Raw genomic sequence first — 20,776 nt, forward strand, 5'->3', positions numbered from 1 at the left:
AAAATGACGCCAAAAGGGATGCTTCATGATTTCAGACTTCCCACCAAATAGGGAAATTCATAATCAGTTTTTGTGTTACACACTGAATATATATGTCAAATTATGCCTGTCATATCCTGATATATAAATCTTGATATATAATTTTAGGATAACTTAAAATAAGTTCATAAATTAGGATGATTTTGAACAAAGAAAGACGCTGTTTCTAAAAACATGCTTTTGATGAATTAAAGGCAGTCTCTTAATCAACTGAATGTAATATCCTCTAAAAAACTAATAAAGTTTCTTACCATTAAAACAGTCTTGGAGGAATCACCAGGGTATCTGAGACTGAATACTCCCAAAGCCCCCAAAAAGCAAAAGAAAGCAAATGTGGCAAGATTTCGAATATCTAGAAATGACTCTATAAGTGGTATTGTTCCCATGGTCCAATCACAGCAGAGCTCTGAAGGATTTAACAGAAGCCACACATTCACAGGAAGGAGGTAGTTAAAAGTTAGTTGTCTTGTAGGAGTTGGGCTTACAGCAGCTGGGTTATCAAACCTGTATAAAGAATGAAAAAAAAAAGGCTATTTGAACTAAAAAACTTTTTAAACACAAAATTAATATATAACATATATAAATAAAATACTGAACAAAAATAAAATCAATATTTTATAGGTAATCTTATTAAACAGAAGACATAAACATTTGTTATAGATATCTCAGATTCTTGCCAGAGTTCAAACTGTCTAACCTCTATGAAATGTCTACTTGAGAGGAGTGATATTTATGAAAAACTGTTTGAAGGACAAGGAGGTTATCTATTTCTAATTTATTATTAGAATAATTCAGACATATGTACTATAATATTATTATGATGCTCTACGGAAGTGCTTTCATTAAATTAAGACCTGATTAAAAGTAATAAGAAAAGTTTTGAAAGATTAATTGTTATATGTGCTGTATGAATGCTTCTGAGAACACTAACCAATGTTTTTCTACATGAGACACTTCTTTCAGCACTAAATGTTAATAAAATTTATGCTTCCTAGAAAAAGTTACTGTGTTTTTCTCTTGTTACAGACAGAGGAAACTATACCAGCTATGAGCTTTTTCTCTTTGCTAAGACTTTCAGGAAGCTAAAAACCAAATTTCCAGTACAGTAGTAACTTTATAGGCCTATGTAACATTTTGTGTTCTACTTTTTCTCTTAGTACAGATTAATATAAGCCTATATCCTAGTTTATATTTCCCCAGGTCATGATATACTTAATGTACATTTCATTAATTTAGCCTATTTCCTGGAACTAAGTCAAACCATGTCTTTAAAGTACATTTCAAATGAACAGCTTCAGATTTTTATTTCTTTAGGCTATGTTCTCAATTTCACTGGCTATATTAATACACAGTTCTTTAAAAACCCAATTTCTCATTTTAAAATGAGTAAGTCAATGAAAAATCAACCTCTACCACTAATTTGACTTGGTCTTCTTAAAAATATTAAATGGTTAATACAAAGTAAATACTATTTGAACAAATAATATTTTAAAAACTTTCTTATTTGAATGTCTACATACACGAAAAATAATAAATCTTGAGAGTAAGGACTTGAATTCTCAAAACAGCCAACAGAACTAAATACAGAATTGTCTTTTTTCCTGGAATCCACTATACAGAGTTCATTTTTTATAATTAACAGTTTATTTAGGATACCTGATTTAATAATTGAACTGTAGAGAAAGAGTATACGTCAAAGCAAGTCAAATCATATTATAATCAACGTCACAGGGTAATGTAATAGAATAATATATACATACACTCACATTTTTAAATGGTTATATTCGTAAAATATATATTTACATGTAACACACCCCATACACGCATCCACACACACATGAAAACCACATTTTCATACTGTAGAACTGGAGACAGAAAACAGTTGATTCAAACTCTCTAAAAGAAATGATAAACAGAACAAAAACTGAAACTAAGGGGTAAAGAAGGAAATATAAAGTATATATCTACAATTCAATCAATTTCCCATACTTCAATACTTAAAGTACTAGCACTACTAGTCTCAGAGGTAAAAATTCCGGAAGTTAAAACGTATTCTTTACAGAAAAAAATGCTATTGAAAAGAACAACTATGTGAAAAATATCACAAAGAAAGTGCTGGATATAAGATAATTATGTGAATAAAATTTATTCTAACTAGAGCCAGCAATGCTCTGTCACGGAAAGCAACGTGCACAACATTTTGTTAAAAAAAACTTTTTGCATGCAATGTCAGTCACTTAAATAAAATAGAAAAGAGAACTAGTATAAATTTCATTCTAAATTTTAGCTGAGTAGGGTGAAATGGAAAAATGCTAAATGTTAGAGCAGGAAAAAAACGATATGTCAACCGTTAAAATTCAGTATAACTTTTGCTTCTAGCCTTAAAAAACTGGACAAGAGATATAAAACTTTTTTTTAGCATACTGGGAATCAGGCAAAGAACAGAGATACTTAAGAAAAACAAATGAGGGAGCCCTACCTGGAGAGTTTAGTATGGACAGTGGAGCAGTGAGGGGGAATCCGGGTGGAGCCCAGTAGTACCAATGAGTTGAGAAGATGGAACTAGGAGCCCCAGCAGTCCAGGGGGCTAGAGTTAGTGGACAGGATACCAGAGAGAAGAAAGTTCAGAAGATCTATAGATGGTCTCTCCCCAATTTTCAGTACTGATGAGAACTGATCAGCATACATATGAGGAAGCACCCAAGGTCAGTGTAGTGGATTGAATCATGTCTCCCCAAAATTCAGGTCTATTCCAAATCTCAGAATGTGACCTTATTTGGAAATAGGGTCTTTGTCAATGTAATTAGTTAAATTAAGATAAGATCATACTGGATTCGGGTGGGCCCTAAATCCAGTGACTGGTGTCCTTATACAAAGAGGAGAGAAAAGAGAAAACACTCAGTGAAGTGAAGGCCAGGTAAAGACTGAGCAGATTGGAACATGCCAAGGAAGGCCAAAGACTGCCAGTAACCACCAGAAGCCAAGAAAGAGGCACAGAACAGATTCTTCCTTGGAGGCTTCAGGAGGAACCAACTGTGCTCAACACCTTGATTTTGGACTTCTGGCCTCTAGCACTGTGACAGAATAAGTTTCTGCTGCTTTAAGCCACCCAGTTTCTGGTAATTTGTTACAGCAGCCCTAGGAAAACTAAACAGTCAGGAAAGTACCTCCCAAAAGGATTAGATAGAAATTCCCAAATATCATAGAGAGCTGGGAATAGTTCCTCAGCAGCCAGAGTGGAAATCCTCATAATTCACAGTCCATCAGGTAGAGTAGTCAGAAGGACCTCGTGTCAGTAGCGGAGCAAAACTAGCCCTATCCTAAATGCTGCCACGATCTCACAAAACAAAGCTTAAAAGCAAGACTAGAAGATGTAACATTTTTCAAATAACTAAAATGCATCCTAGAACAAAGCTCTAAAATGTTTATTGGCATATATTAAGGCAAAATTCACATATGGCACCTATTAAAAAATTACCAGGCATGTGAAGAAGTAGAAAAATACAATCCACGAGGAGAAAATTATTCAATCTAAGTTGATCAAGAAATGACATAGATGATAAAATTAGTAGACAATGACATTAAAGCACTAGAAAATATAGAGACATGGAACACATTAAAAAGGCTCAAATAGAACTTCTAGAGATGAAAACAATTCTGAGATGAAAAATCACTAGAAGAAATTAAGGGCAGATTAGACATGGCAGAAAAAAGATTAGTGAACTTGAAGATATAGCCAAAGAAACTATCCAAAATGAAAATAGGGGGAAAACAGCTTTGAGGGGGAGGGCAATAAACAGAGCATCAGTGTGACAACTTCAAGAAACCTAATATACATGTAATTGGAGTCCCAACAGAAGAGAGGAGAGAGAAAATAGCATAAATATTTGAAGGAGTAACAGCTGAAAAATTTCCAAAATTTATATAAAGTAAAACCTACAGATTCTAAGAAGCTCAATTAACCTAAGCACAAGAAACATGAAGATAAAAGAAACAGTGACTGGAAGTTTGTACCTTTTGACCATCTTCACCCAAACTTCTACTTATAAGATAAATAAGTTCTGGGGATGTAATGTTACAGCATGGTGACTATAGTTAACAATACTGTATTGTATATTTGAATGCTAAGAGAGTAGACCTTAAAAGTTTTCAGCAGAAGAAAAACAAATTTTGTAATTATGTGTGGTGATGGATGTTAACTAAACTTATTGCAGTAATCATTTCTCAATATACATAGATCAAATCATTATGTTGTACACCTAAAACTAATAAAGTGTTACATGTCAATTATGTCTCAATTAAAAAAAAATAAAGAGAAGAAAAACAATGATAAACAGAAAATATTAAAAGCACACACAGAAAAAAAGACTACATGCAGAAGCATAAAGATGACAGAAGATTTCCTACTGAAAACAATGCAAGCCAGAAAATAGTAGAGCAACATTTTTAGAGTACTGAATGAAAAACAAGGTAGAATTCTACATTCAGGGAAAATATTTTTCAAAAACAAAGGTAAAGTAAACATATTTTTATATACAAAAGCTAAAAGAATTCATTACCAGCAGACCTACAATGTTATGAAATGTTCAAGTCCTTCAGTCACAAGGCAAAATGGTACCAGATGAAAATCCTGATCTAACAAAGAAATGAAGAACACTAGAAATGGTGACTTTATGCGTTAATATAAAAGACTTTTTAAAATTACAGTCACGTCATGATTTTATATATAGAAAACCCTAAAGAACCACCAAAAAACTTTTAGAAGTAATAAACGAATACTGTAAAGTTGCAGGATACAAAATCAACATACAAAAATCAGTTACATTTCTATACATTAACAACGAAGTAGTAGAAAGAGAAATTAAGAATACAATCCCATTTACAATTGCAACAAAAAGAATAAAATACCTAGGAATAAACTTACCCAAAGAAGTGAAAGATCTGTACACCGAAAACTATAAAACATTGCTGAAAGAAATTGAAGGCACAAAGAAATGGAAAGATATTCCATGCTCTTGGATTGGAAGAATTAACATAGTTAAGATGTCTATACTTCCTAGAGCAATCTATAGATTCACTATAATCCCTATCCAAGTTCCAACAACATTTTTCACAGAAATAGAACAAAGAATCCTAAAATTTATATGGAACAACAAAAGACCTTGAATAGGTAAAGGAATCCTGACAAAAAAGAACAAAGCTGGAGGTATCACACTCCCTGATTTCAAAATATACTACAAAGCTATAGTAACCAAAACAGCACGGTACTGGCACAAAAACAGACACACAGATCAATGGAATAGAATCGAAAGCCCAGAAATAAACCCACACATGGACAGCTAATCTTTGACAAAGGAGCCAAAAACATACAATGGAGAAAAGAAAGTCTCTTCAACAAATGGTGTTGGGAAAACTGGATAGCCACACGCAAAAAAATGAAAGTAGACCCTTACCCTTACACCATACACAAAAATTAACTCAAAATGGATTAAAGACTTGAATGTAAGACCTGAAACTATGAAACTTCTAGAAGAAAACGTAGGAAGTACACTCTTGGACATTGGTCTTAGCAATATATTTTCAAGCACCATGCCTGACCGGGCAAGAGAAACAATAGAAAAAAATAAACAAATGGGACTACATGAAACTAAAAAGCTTCTGCGCAGCAAAGGAAACCATCAACAAAACGAAAAGACAACCTAACAATTGGGAGAAGATATTTGCAAACCATACATCAGATAAGGGGTTAATCTCCAAAATATATAAAGAACTCATGCATCTCAACAATAAAAAAACTAACAATCCAATTAAAAAATGGGTAAAAGACCTGAACAGACATTTCTCCAAAGAAGATAGGGATGGCCAACAGACACATGAAAAGATGTTCAACATCATTAACTATCAGGGAAATGCAAATCAAAACTATAATGAGATATCACCTCACGCCCGTGAGAATGGCTATAATTAACAAGACAGGAAACAACAAGTGTTGGAGAGGATGTGGAGAGAAGGGAACTCTCAGACAGTGCTGGTGGGAGTGCAAACTGCTGCAGCCACTATGGAAAACAGTATGGAGATTCCTCAAAAAATTAAGGATAGAACTACCATATGATCCAGCTATTTCACTGCTGGGTATTTATTCAAAGAACTTGAAAACACCAATGCGTAAAGACACATGCACCCCTGTGTTCATTGCAGCGTTATTCACAATAGCCAAGACTTGGAAGCAACCTAAGTGCCCATCAAGGGACAAATGGATAAAGAAGATGTGGTATATATACACAATGGAATACTACTCAGCCATAAGAAACGATGAAATCCAGCCACTTGTGACAACATGGATGGTCACTGAGGGTATTATGTAAAGTGAAATAAGTCAGAGGGAGAAGGTCAAATACCGTATGATTTCTCTCATTAAGTAGTAGATAATAACAACAACAAACAAACACATAGAGACAGAGATTGGATTGGTGGTTACCAGAGGGGAAGGGGGGACGGAGGAGGGGCAAAAGGGATAATTCAGCACATGTGTGTGGTGATGGGCTGTAATTAGTATTTGGGTGGTGAACTTGATGTAATCTATGGAGAAATAGAAGTATAATGATGTACATCTGAAATTTATACAACGTTATAAACCAATGTTACTGCAATAAACAAAAAATTAAAAAAATAAAATAAAATTACAGTCACGTGTTGCATAACGACAGGGATACATTCTGAGAAATGCTTTGTTAGGCGATTTTGTAGTTGTGTGAACATCATAGAGTGTACTTACACAAATCTACATGGTACAGCCTACTACACACCTAGGCTACATGGTATTAATTTTATGGGAGAACCATCATATATGTGGTCCGGCGTTGACCAAAATGGCATTATGTGGTCCACAATTCCAAAGATTATGGTTTAAAGCAAAAAATAAGATAAACTGTGATAAGCAAAGGATGTATACAAAGGACTCTAAAGTAATCACTAAAAAAAACATAGCAAAGATTTATAGCTAATAAACCAACAAGGAGATAAAAATGGAATAATAATAAATAATCCAAAAGAAGACAGAAAGAGAGGAAAAGGGGAACAGAGAACGGACGGGACAAAGAGAAAACAATTAGCATGACGGTAGATTTACAGCAAATTATATCAATAGTCATATTAAATATAAATAGCAGAAACTCTCCATTTAAAAGACAGATGATCTGACCAAACAAAGGAAGACAACTATATGCAGCCTACAAGAAACCCACTTTAAATATAAAGAGAGAGACAAAAAGTAAAAGGATCGAAAAAGAGAAACCATATAACATTAACAAAAGATAGCTGGAGTGGCTAGATTAATATAAGACAAAGTGAATTTCTGAGTAAAGATTATTACCACGGACAAAGAAGCTCATTTAATAATGATAAAGAGATCAATTCATCAGGATAACATTACAATCCTAAATGTTTATGCATGTAATAATAGAGCTTTAAAACACATGAAGCAAAAATTGATAGAACTTCAAGGAGGAACAGACAAATCTACAATTATAGTCAGAGATTTCAACATCCTTCTCTCAATAATTAATAGAACAAGTACACAAAAATCACTAAGGCTATAGAAGACTTAACACTTAATCAACTTGGTGGTCTTATTATCTTGACTGTAGTGGTTTCATGAGTGTACACCTATCTCAAAATTTATTAATTTTTATATTTTAAATATATGCAGGTTTTTACAAAATATTAACTATACCTCAATAAAGCTGTTAAGAAACCTCAGTGTAAATCAATGACTTTCTGGAACATTTACAATGACTTAAAATCCAAACTTAAAAAAAAAAGGATGGAAAAAACAAAAAGAACCAGAATTTCATACCTGGTGAATACTGGAAGTTGGGACTGAATAACCTGGACTCTAATCACAACAAGTAATAGTGTACTGAACATCAAAACAATGAGTTTTATTAGTGTTTGCAGCATAGAAAATGGAATACTACCCTTTCCACGGAGAAACTGTCCAGCAGTAGTACATAATAATGGCAAAGTATACTGGAAAAGGAAAAAAAGTTTTAAATAACAAATAACAATATACTACAAAGTTTTCAACAACGTAGTACTTTCTAAATGCAAGATTAGATACAAATTGAATATAATTGTAAAATCAATATGGAATAATTTGTGGAACTGATAATGAATAAAACTGAGCTCAATAATCTTATCCAATAATGAATTATACTGTACAATATTACTGTGTACTTTTCCAAATTGCCTAATGATTCCATTACTGAAACTTAAAAAGCAGTCCTTAAAAAACTGAAGGTGTTATAAAATGTTAAGTAATTTTCAGCATATATGAAGACAAAACATGCTTGTTTCTTACAAATTTTTGGTATCATTATTGGTAAACAGACTGATTTACATAATGATACATTTAGAAAATAAGTTTATTATAATCCAATTCAAATATGATAAAAGCAACGATAAAATTCATATCTCTCCTTACCCCCTGGGCAATAAATACTTCATACACACAGCAAATTCCCACAACTGTTATTCCTTGTTCTTTACACAATGTTGCAACAGCTACTAAAAACACTGTCAATGCAATTGGAGTCCACACTGCAATTTAAGAATAGAAAAATATAAAACTACACAAAACAATTTTATAACATTATAAAAGGATATTTTAAGTTAGACAACTATTAGACATTACTGCAAAACCTGACTTATGATTCTATATTCACATTGCGTTATTTCCCACTGACCTCTACTTTATATTTTAAAATTTATTTAAATGTTGTAAGTAATTTTTGTTTTATATGTTCAAAACAAAACATGAAGATGGATAACTTGAACTAAAAAATTTCTGTGGAGAGGAAAACTATCTAACCAAATACTAACTTTTAAAACAAAGGTAGGATGGCCAATTTGGAGAAGAGAAACTTACAGGTTTGAGTGTCATGATTCATTGAAGACAAATGTCTGAAATTTTCACACAGATATCTATATACTTTATTATATCTGTAATTTACTAAAAACTTGAAACTGAAAACCACTGGGAAAAGTAGAGTACCATTCTTATTAAAAAGACTATAAAAAATGAAACAAGTTAACAATGAGCATTTAAATCAATACTATTCTTTAAAAAATCTGCAATAGAATATTCACAAGTTCTGTTTAAACAGAAAACCTATTTCATCAACTTTAAGTAAATGCCTACTACTTAGTAATAATTTGATTGAAGAACAATGAATTGTGAGAGTAATTCTGGATCTACTACTAACTTGCTTTGTGACTTTGAGCAACTGTTCTGAGCCTCAGTTTTCTTACTGGAAAATATGACCTCCAATTCTTTTCCAGTTTTAAAAAATATACGGTAGTATGATTGTGTGACTTCAGTTTTTATTCATTAAGAACAGTAACAAATAATTGACTCAAATCTAGGTAAATAAGAACACAATTCATGAACCTAATATATTTTCTTTTGTTATTTGGCTTAGTAAAGAAACTCATCTATTTTTGAAATTGTTTTCAACTTGAAAGTACTCTAGACTAAAATTACTGAGAGGAAAAACTACTCAAAAAATCCAAAACACTGTTGCAGATACTAAGTATAATAGTATTCCTTTCTCAAAAACTGTCTCATATTCTAGTTGGGTTAAAATCATCAACAATATTTAATAATAGATTACATCAAGGGCTGAACTATCATGTTGAACTCAACAATAAATTCAGAGTAAAGAAATCGGTAGATGATTATTCACAATACAAGGTGAACCTAAGGTTGGACCTTGAAGGACATACAGGACATAGAAAAACTGGGAGAGGGCTATGTATGAATAAAGGAGTGGAGGAAGGATTAAGCTTGGCAAATGAATGATATAGAGAAGAGTATGACTGAACAGGTATGCATATATTAAAAACTAGTGGGAAATAATGTCCTTGAAAAGAGATACTTAAAAATATATTTTTTAACCATTTATATAACCAGTTTAGCATACACTATTTAGTATATATTATTTCACTGAGTCTCAAAATCACGTTATGGGATAAAAGTGCAGATACAATCATATCCATTTTTAAGATGAGGAAAGAATTTGGAGGTTTAAAAAAAAGTCATGCAGGGGCCGGCCCCACGGCCTAGGGGTTAAGTTCAATGCGCTCTGCTTCGGCGACCCAGGTTTGGTTCCTGGGCGCAGACCTACACCACTTGTCAGCGGCCATGCTGTGGGGGCAACCCACATACAAAATAGAGGAAGATTTGCACAGATGTTACTAGCTCAGGGCAAATATTCCTCAGAAAAAAAAAAAAAAAAAGTCATGCACAATAAGGAGACCATGACTTTAACTTTGTCCTTCTGATATTAGATTCAGAGCTTCTTACCAATTTGTATTTCCACTCCAAAGAAGAGAAAGAAAACAGCTGCCTTCCATAATGTTGGATTCAATCTCAGCAGCTAATAGCTCTAATAAAGGCAAAAGTTTTTACTAAAACCAGTCACTTCAGTTTTTCAACCTCTGGTGATTAAATTACTGTATGAACACTTATAATCAGAACTCTGTGGCTAAAGTTACCACGTGTGGTTTTGTCCAAAACAAGTGCCCTTGCTAAATAAGTTAACGACACTTCATTTCGTGGGGGAGAGAGATAATAATCAAATAAACAAGTAAATATGCATTTTGTCGAATGGTGACCTAAATGTTATAGAGAAAAAAAGAAGGTGAAGGGAAATCAAAAGGAGTAGGGAAGATGAGTAGTGCTACTGATGACATCTGGGCAGACACCTAAAGAAATGAAAAAGCAAGTGCACAGGCCCTGAGATGGACCATACTTATAAAAATGGTATGGGGCATGAATAACCTAGAATTTAAAGTGATTAAATAATTGCAAATTGAAAATCTTTGCATAGGACAACATATATTAGATAGAATGGGGAATGCAAAGATGATGATGAAACTGTCTGTGGTCTTAATCGTAAAAATTATGTAACGTGGAGCACAAAGTATCACAGGGGTTAAGAGGGTAGAGACAGGTTCAAGGCGGATTTCAGTATCTTTTCAACTAGAATTTAAAATATATTACATTCATTCACTTGACTGTTTCCTCAACAAATATATACTGAACACCTACTGTACACCAGGAACCATGCTAGGAAATGGAGATAGAAAATGAGAGAAAGTTACCTACCCTAATGAAAATTACATTCTACTGTGAGAGAACAAACAATAAAGGGGTAAAAGAAAAATGTACATTATGTATTTTTAGGTTAGAAATGAGTCTTATGAGAAACGTAGGTTAAAGAGATAGAGAGGAACGTGATTTGGTTTTTGTTTTGGTCAGGTGGTGAACTAGCTTGACCTGTCGACCTGTTGGTCCCTTCCCCAAAAGTCAACCCTAGAAAAAGGTTAAGTGAGAGGGGAATATGGCTTCTAAGATATTTAAAAAAAAGAAACTCCTGGGCACTGAAGGTTATCTTAAATGTGTATATTTCTGTGAGTGTTATGAGGGACTGCATCTAAAGCAGAAGACAAGAGTGAGAAAAATTTTTTTTAACTTTTGCTCTAGTCAATCCTGACTGCTTCGGGTAGACCATTGTCTGCTCCTTCACTGAAGACATCTGCAGTTACAGTAGCTTGTGGGTGTCCCAGAGATTAAATCAGAGCACTTCAGAAATCTTGCTGGGGTAAGGGAGTAGATGTTTTAAAAAGGTGCAAAATGACCAACCACCTTTAGGCAGTCACTTCCACACAGCCCCCCATCTAAATGCAGAGGGATGGTGGACTGGCCTTCTCTCAGTGCTGATTCTCTTTAGGAGACCTGAGTGGGTGCTTGGTAGAATGATAACAATAGTGATCAACAGCGGCCCTGGGGAACCTGGAGCTCTCCACCCTGGGTTTTAATGAATCACAGGATGGACACAGAGTGGCCCTTGTCTTTCTCTTTAACAGACAAAGTGGTCGATAACTTTAGAACATGCAGCTTGAGCTCACAAGCCAAAATAAGTAGATATCTGAAGGGTACAATAATCAGAAAAGAGCAAACATAATAGCATATACTACTAAATCAGAATTACTTGAAAAGACAGACAAAGAATTTAAAATAAGTAATTCTAAAGAAAATAAGAGAAGATACTGGAGTTATGAAGAATAAGAAATCATTAAAAAGAACCAAGTAAAATGATTAGGAATGAAAAAATATAATGAAGTGAAAGGTTATTTTAGTTCGAACAGGGAAGGTTTCTCTAAGAGGGAAACAGTCAAGCTGAAGCCTGACAATATAAAGAAGAATGTAAATGAGACTATTATGTGAAGCTCTAAGGGAAGAAAATTCAAGAAAGAGAGACTAGCAAGTATAAAGACAGGTGTTTTACCTGTTTGAGAAACAGCAAAGTCTATTTGGCTATAGTGAAGCAAACTAGGGCAAAAATGGCAGGAGATATGGTTCAAGAGGGAGGCGGGAACCTGATCATGGTCTTGTAGGTCATGGTATTTTCTAAGTTTATCACTCATGCTTTGCTTAGGATGGTATTTAAAGAAGATATTTGTTTGCAATTCTACATTAGCTACTGAACTACCTCTAACTGCATGACAGGCAACAGAGGAAATAGGTATACTGCTTATTATGAACCAGGTACTGCTCTTAAATGCCTTAACGTGTTTAACTCATGTAATCCTCACAACAGGTAGGGACTTTTATTATCTCCATTTCATAGATAAAGAAACTAAAGCACAGAGAGGTTAAGTAATTGCCCAAGGTAGCAAATGACAGATATGGAATGTAAAACCAGACTCCAGAGTCCATGCTCTCAACCTCTATGTTCTGCTGCCACTCAAACTGTTTTAAGAAGGCGTACGTATAAGCAGCAAGAGGCAAATCTACTCATATGACAAATCTAAGAAGACACAAAAGCTGTTTGGCTAAATCACTTATTTCTTTTTTGTTGTTGTTGTTACTTTTTTTTTGTGAGGAAGATCAGCCCTGAGCTAACATCCATGCCAATCCTCCTCTTTTTGCTGAGGAAGACTGGCCCTGAGCTAACATCTGTGCCCTCCTTCTCCACTTTATATGGGACGCTGCCACAGCATGGCCTGACAAGCAGTGCATCGGTGCGCGCCCGGGATCCGAACCCGCGCTGCCAGCAGCGGAGTGCGCGCACTTAACCGCTACACCATGGGGCCAGCCCCTAAATCGCTTATTTCTTGAACCTTAGTTTCCATACCTACAAAATTAGACTCCTTATCATCAGTACCTCGGTTCTATAGTGAGAAAATTCCCCAAGAACATAAAAAAAAAAACTCAGAGATAAATTTTAAGATCAACCAAATTCAGGTTAAGCCCATTATGCAAAGCCTCTTTCATGCCCACTGTACCTACACTCTTAAAAAATCATTTTCTGGGCCGGCCCCGTGGCTTAGCAGTTAAGTGCGCGCACTCTGCTACTGGCAGCCCGGGTTCGGATCCTGGGCACACACCGATGCACCGCTTCTCTGGCCATGCTGAGGTGGTGTCCCACATACAGCAACTAGAAGGATGTGCGACTACGACATACAACTATCTGCTGGGGCTTTGGGGAAAAAAAGGAGGAGGATTGGCAATAGATGTTAGCTCAGACCGAAGAAGAGGATCAGCACGGATGTTAGCTCAGGGGCAATCTTCTCCAAAAAAAAAAAATAATAATCTTCATTACCTGGAACTTGTTTTCTGACAATGCCAGGCATCATTAGGACTAAATGAGCTAATGTACACAAAGCATTTTCCAGAGTAGGCAACATGGTAGGAACTCAATAAATAGCTGAACTATGATCAACACATAATAAAAGTTATACTCTAATAGGCTTTTAATTTTGCCTAAACAATACAATTCACAGCCTTCATAGGTGTTACTTATAGAAAGACAATTGAAGGATTGGTACTTGTATCATTTACAGGTAATAGCAGATGAAACTAAGAATGACTCTAAAACTCATATCACAGGGTAACGTTTTAAAAATTAGATCATACAGAATCTGTTAGTTGTGATAAAATATAAACCATACAGAAAAACTTTTAATATTGACAATATTGCATACTTTCATTGTCCATACAAGTACAAAGATAAACACCAGACGCGGCATATGTTTTATAAGAAGCACTTGGACTAAATAAAAATTACTTGATCAAGTTTTCTAGCTATAGAAAGAAATTAAATGTTAAACATTTACCTATGGAATTATCTGGTCCTTTTGATTTGGTATATGACAAAAATGCAGCTAGAAAAAAGATAGATGACAAAAGTTCTGCTCTTCCTACCACACCTGTTACCTAGAAAGGGAAGGGGTGGGGAGTCATATTAATAAAGAGCATCTTCAAAATTTAACTATACATAATAGCAACAGCACATTAACTAGAAACTAAATTGACATCACTTTCCAAGCGCACATTTCTGTTTCTTAGACCTTCAGTGCCCTCGTGTGGTGAATTTGTGTATCTTCCATCAAGATAAATTTATCAGTGACTCTTTGTAATAGTTTTTACTAATACTATTTGGAAACAATTATAGACTCACAGGAAGCTGCAAAAATAGTACAAAGAGGTCCTGTCTACCCTTTACCCAGCTTCCTCCAATGTTAACATCTTACAAAATTATTGTACAATATTTAGAATAGTTCTTACTTTAAAAAAAGAAAAAAGCTACGTCCTTCTTACATATTTTCTTAAAATACAAAGATATCATAAATTTAGCAAGGTTTATTTCAATAAACCTGCAAACTAAAGTTTAAAAAGACAATAAACTTTAAAGTCCTTTTAAATTCTAGAAATTTAAATATAAAACCCCCAAGCCTCTCCCTTTAAAGTATTCTGAATTCACTGTAAAAAAAAAAAAAAAGTCTGTTCAGTCAGACACCAAAAGGTTCAAGATAGTGGGAGAGACACACAACCTCCCTCCAACACATACGCAGAGCTTAAACATATAGACTTTTGCTTACAACCAAAAGCTTATAAAAAAAGCAATTGAACAGAGTCCTCTTTGCTCTGCTGAGAGGCAATTTTGGAGTTTCAAGGTCACCAAGAAAAATAGTTATAGTTTGAGTATGTCTTGGCAGGTAAGGGCTGATGGATATATTGGCAATAACACAGACAGTTCACAATTTTGAAACACATGGCAATAGACATTATGAAACTACTGAGAATCATCATTTGTTAGGATATCTGTTCATGTTTGCATATATTTTGATGTATTTTCATCAATTACCTAAATCTGCCTTATTGATTGACTACTTTCTCCTTGAAACACAAACAATGCCGAGTTGACAAATATTTAAAATCTATATTCAGGGCCGGCCCTGTGGCTTAGTAGTTAAGTGCGCGCGCTCCGCTGCTGGTGGCCCGGGTTCAGATCCCGGGCGTGCACTGACGCACCACTTCTCTGGCCATGCTGAGGCCACGTCCCACATACAGCAACTAGAAGGATGTACAACTATGACATACAACTATCTACTGGGGCTTTGGGGGAAAAAATAAGTAAATAAATAAATAAAATTATAAAAAATAAATAAATAAAATCTATATTCATAAAAAAACAAGTAAGAGGAAGATTGGCCACAGATAGCTCAATAGCTTCCTCAGCAAAAAAAAAAAAAAAGTAGCAAAGAAAATAACTATTTATTTATATTTTACATTACTAAAGTTAAGAGATTATGGCTTATGTTCTTGATTAATTAATAAATGTTTGCTTCAAAAATTATTCTAAATTTAAAAATTTTATGTGGTAGGAAGGTAGATTATATACTAGGAAGTTAAGACATTACACCAATTTAAGAGTCTTCAAATACTTGGATTAAAAGTCATTGTTAAATTTTTTTCTTAAAAATATAAACCATTATAATCATTGCGTAGGCTTTATAAAAAAAAGAAAAAACATTGATTTACAGTTTTACTTACTGCTTCTGTGTGTACTGGGTGCACTGCAAAAAGTAAAGAAGCAATCACACTGCTCCTGTTGTCCAGAAAAAGTTTGCAGACTTTAAGAAATATCACACTAACCACAGCGTGAAAAATCATATTTAGGAGATGATATGACATTGGCTTTAGTTCACTAAACAGATAATTTAAGCGAAATGTCAGTACTGTTAAGGGACGGTAAGACTTGTGGCTTCTCTCCTAAAAGGAAAAAACCATCAGTGATTATTAAAGTACTTTGGTCACCAAGGGTACATAAACTAAGCATTGCATTTACTATTGAAAGTATCTACATTTAGCTGAGACATAATAAGAAAATAATGAAATGCCCCAAGAATAACACAAACATAAAAGACAGCTTTATAATCTGTGTTTGCCTATTTCCTTAGTCCAAAAACTAGGCAATTTCCTCTCTGATATATAGTGGTCAGAGAATTAACAGTAGAGGAAGAACATTTGATTATTAATTCCTCTTCAATACACAGATTAAAAAGAAAAAAGTACGACAATAGTGGCATTGATGAAGTTGGACCACAGTGTTCTCTCCAAAGCTTGCTTTCTAATCTGTCACCTGAATACAAGTGCTTATATAACTGCAGGCTAGGTCTTCAAAAGGAAATATAAGAATGGAATGCTTACCAGTACAGTCTCAATAGCGATGACTCAAAAAGGTACTGTCTAGTTGTTTTATGAAAAACATCTCAGAAGACGTTATAAACATCTTATAACGTATAAACCTGAACATAGTAAACTGAAAGTCCCCAGATACTACACAGAGAGTAATACAAGAGCAAAAACTTTCTTAGAATAAGAGAATAGACACCTTTGTTTGGTAGTCTCCATAGGCTATAAATCAAATTTTATGTGAAGTATTGAATTTCTTTATAAGCTAGAAGTTACATTTAACCAGAAATATTTTTACCCTAAGACAAAATCAAATCAGATTTAAGAATAAAACACACAGTCAAAAATATATAAAATATTATCCTATTCTTCCTAATTTTATATAAGGGAATCCACATCAGCTTCTTTGCTCTCCTACCTATTACCATATTTTGCTGTAACTCTGGTAAATAGGTATAAATGTAAGCCTGTTCATCCCTACGAGGGAACATGAGGAAGCACAAGGAATAAACATTTCCCATTTTGAAATTAGGAGCATTTTAATATCTCTGTTTGTATTGACTACACACACTGTGAGTGCTAGCTACCTAGGATATTCTTTCCTGCTTGGCTAATTCCTGTACATCCTTTGAATTTCAGCTCAATCATACAAAATTATTTTTAAGGCATTATATTGAACTGACATGATTTGTACCAGAGAGCAGAAAAAGGTTCTAGAAAACTTGTGAGTGCCTAGAATGTTACTGTGGCTCCACTGAAACATAACTGCCAGTTGAAAGGATGAAGTTAGAAAGTAGCAGGAAATAGGTATTTTTAATTGCAGTATACGTAATTGCTTTGTTAGGTTGATTAGATGTACATATGCCATAGGTAATGACCAACTAAAAGATTAATTATTAACATAACTATTCACTTAATTCATTAGTAATATACTTTATACTTAAGACTCCACTGTGACAAATAATTATTAGCTTGGTAGATATCAGGTTTACTCAGTGAAAATATAGTAAGACAGCTAGTTCCATTATGAAGAAAACAATTCAGATCATTATCACATTTAGGTATATTAAAGAAAAACTTAATTACTCATGGTATTAGCTGGCAATAGAAACATAGCATGAATATAATGAATGAGTAAGCTAACAGTTGCCTGTTAATGTGAATCTCCATATAGGGATGGCAAAAACATAGCGAGACAGGATATCTGCAGAAGTTACCTGAACACAGGTACTTCATAGGCCAATTGCCAGAAGAGTGTGGCTCCTTACAGCTCAGTGGTTCTCAACCATGGCTGCACCAAAGAATCACCTAGATAACTTAAACCACCTCCCCCACCCAAAAAAAATCCCACAAAAACAACAAAAGCAAACACACACACAACAAGACAAAAAATATTGATGCCCACATCCCACTCTGAGATAACTAATTAACAAGTTTGGGTAGAGCTTTGGTAATATTCTTTTTTTTTTTTTTTTTGTGAGGAAGATTGGCCCTGAGCTAACATCTGCCAATCCTCCTCTTTTTGCTGAGGAAGACTGGCCCTGGGCTAACATCCATGCCCATCTTCCTCTACTTTATATGGGATGCCGTCACAGCATGGCTCGACAAACGGTGCATCGGTGCGCGCCCGGGATCTGAACCGGTGAACCTCGGGCCACCGCAGCGGAGCCTGCCACTTAACCGCTTGTGCCACCAGGCCGGCCCCGGTAACAGTCTTTTTTGAAGTGCCCCACGTGGATTCTAATGTGCAGCCAGGGTTGTAATCCACTGAGTCATCAATAAGCAGAGTATTACATATTTAAAGAATGGGCTTACTAAAGAGAGAATCTGAACACTGAGAGGCCCAGAGGAGTCCAAAGACCCTTAATTAATGGCAGTATGTTATAGCTCAGGAGAATGTCCTAAGCCCAAAATGTGTCTTTAACACGTGCATTGGCACAAAAATCCTCACAAAGTTTTGGGTGCCTGCACACAGGCTTCCAGGCTATCATTACTTGGTGACATCAACCATTAGATCTTTTACTGTGCTAATTCCAGGCTTGTCAAGAAACCTTCTGACACTTAAATAATACTTAGAATAACTTTCTCCCTAGTGGCACATTTCCCTACAGGGAGGGAATATGCCCATCAAAAAATACACTATAAACAATTATTCTAATTTGTTCATCTATTTCGTCTGAGTTTAGCATGAGTCTTTTTCACGTGTCCTCTTACAGGTACTCTGAATGAAATCAAATTTTCATCTGCAAAGCTGAGAAAATCACAAAACATAGCATTGACACCATGGTATGATAACTTGCATGAATCCTTTAACCTGGCCAGCTAATCTTGCAGGCCAAAATCTCAACGTCACAATCAAAATCACAACAGCTACTAGCATAAGTCGGGGGAATGGACATATATTTCTAAGGGTCTCTGGGGATAACGGATATGGGTAGAGGGGAATAAATTTTCTAGAAAATAATGTACCTTATAATAGGACCATATTTTCCCCTCATTATCAAAAGATTTATGTTTTTACACGCTAGAATTGGGTGAAAACAGGAAGGTTGCGGGAAAATAAAGTGTGCTTATTTAATAAGAAAAAATACTTATGTGCTTGTGACTTCCACCCTCACCCTTGAGAAGCTTCCAAATTTGGAGAATGAGGAAAGGAGCCATGAATGATGACTGACAAGCTATAACTATAAAAGAGTGTTACATATTATGTTTTGACAACTATGTGCCAGGTACTATAGATAAATTAATTCATTTATTCACCCTCAAGGTATTATTCTTTTATAGATTAGGAAAACGACTTGCATCTAAAACCTGTATTCCCACCGATTTCACATAGCTACGACATAATAGAAATAAAATTAGAATCCAATCTATATGATCCCAAGCTGACAAGGGATTAATCCCAAATAGTTTAACACTGACCTTCAAAATAAAGTTACTGGCAAAGTAAAAACACTCTCATAAAAATGAACTAAACTTTTGGATTCTCAATACAAAATCAAAATAACTATTAAGTAAGAGGTATGACACAAATTTAAAATTTTTAATAAATCACTTTTGTTTCTCTGCAGAAAAACTGACAATATATACTTACTATTTTTACCCTTAAAGTCTAATCTACTTATATTGAAGTTACATATATTTTAAACAGTTAAATATATCACAATTAGTCATCTCTTTTGCCTGACTCATAAAATAGAAAAAAGAGAAATAAAGTCAGTTAGCAACAATAAGACTTGTATTACACTTATCTCTCCTAACACATATTATTTTCACATATATATTATTTTTAAAAAGATTAAGCCAAGGTACATAACCAAGGAAAGAATCAAGTACTGTTTTAAAGAAGATAACCGTACCTTCAATTTCATATCTAATTTATTATAAACATGTTATGTCTCATATAAAATTTTGGGGGGGGGAAAAACCCATAATTACTATGATGACAATGTTGATAAAGAATTAGGAGTAATAAACCATCACAATATTTTAAAATCTGAGATACATATAATATATAAGTAATTACTTACCTCAGACATAGGGGTTCCCCAGAAGTCATTCTGAAATAAAGTTTTTAAAGGTGTAGACGGATGCAGGTCTTTATTATCCAGTATTGCTGAAACATCATCAAAAACAAAACCACAAAAGAGGCTGTTCCAATAGCAGGCAGTAACCACACCTACTATTAAGGTTACTTCTTTGAGGTTAATATCAGCCATGTTTTCCACAAACACTTGTGGACAAAATCTGGGGAAAAAAATCATGAAGATAAAATGAAATAAGCAACATATATTTTTCAAAAAAGTACAATTTTAAGAGAAGAATAATAACTACAATCAAGATTGAATGCTAATTCAGAATTAATTCAAAGCTCAGCTCAAATGTCATCCACCCCTAGGAAGCACTAGCTGACCACCTCTCCATATTCCTAACCTAGGACAGAACTGCCCCTTCATATGTGCTTTCATAGCACACCCCACTTGATCACCCCACTTAATCTTTGGACCTCTCTCTCTAGCAAATTAGATGAACTCCTTATCAATAGTTACAGGTCAGGTTACCTGGGAAACAGATATATACAAGTTAACTCTAAAAAACTAGTATGATGTGCTCCAGGAATAGCTAAACGAATCTTTGTTGGAAAACAAATACTTAAAAAGACACGGCTCATGGGTTTTCTGAAATGTAGATGAA

General features: G+C 34.4%; 1 protein-coding gene across 2 annotated transcripts in view; it reads right to left on the reverse strand.

Moving 5' to 3' along the window:
* TMTC3 (transmembrane O-mannosyltransferase targeting cadherins 3) overlaps positions 1 to 20,776 on the reverse strand; it is a 64,030-nt gene that overhangs the window by 25,248 nt on the left and 18,006 nt on the right. The window contains exons 2-7 of one of the 2 annotated variants that reach the window (XM_058568694.1): positions 20,113 to 20,329; positions 15,941 to 16,159; positions 14,221 to 14,320; positions 8,522 to 8,637; positions 7,895 to 8,067; positions 291 to 543 (exon numbers count right to left, since the gene is read on the reverse strand). In XM_058568694.1, the coding sequence (XP_058424677.1) occupies positions 291 to 543; positions 7,895 to 8,067; positions 8,522 to 8,637; positions 14,221 to 14,320; positions 15,941 to 16,159; positions 20,113 to 20,301 (1,050 nt within the window). In that variant the 5' untranslated portion in view covers positions 20,302 to 20,329. The remainder of the gene's footprint in view (positions 1 to 290; positions 544 to 7,894; positions 8,068 to 8,521; positions 8,638 to 14,220; positions 14,321 to 15,940; positions 16,160 to 20,112; positions 20,330 to 20,776) is intronic. The other variant, XM_058568695.1, reaches the window with a different exon arrangement.

This window comes from Diceros bicornis, chromosome 25 (genome assembly GCF_020826845.1).
Source record: "Diceros bicornis minor isolate mBicDic1 chromosome 25, mDicBic1.mat.cur, whole genome shotgun sequence".
Taxonomy (NCBI): Eukaryota; Metazoa; Chordata; class Mammalia; order Perissodactyla; family Rhinocerotidae; genus Diceros; species Diceros bicornis.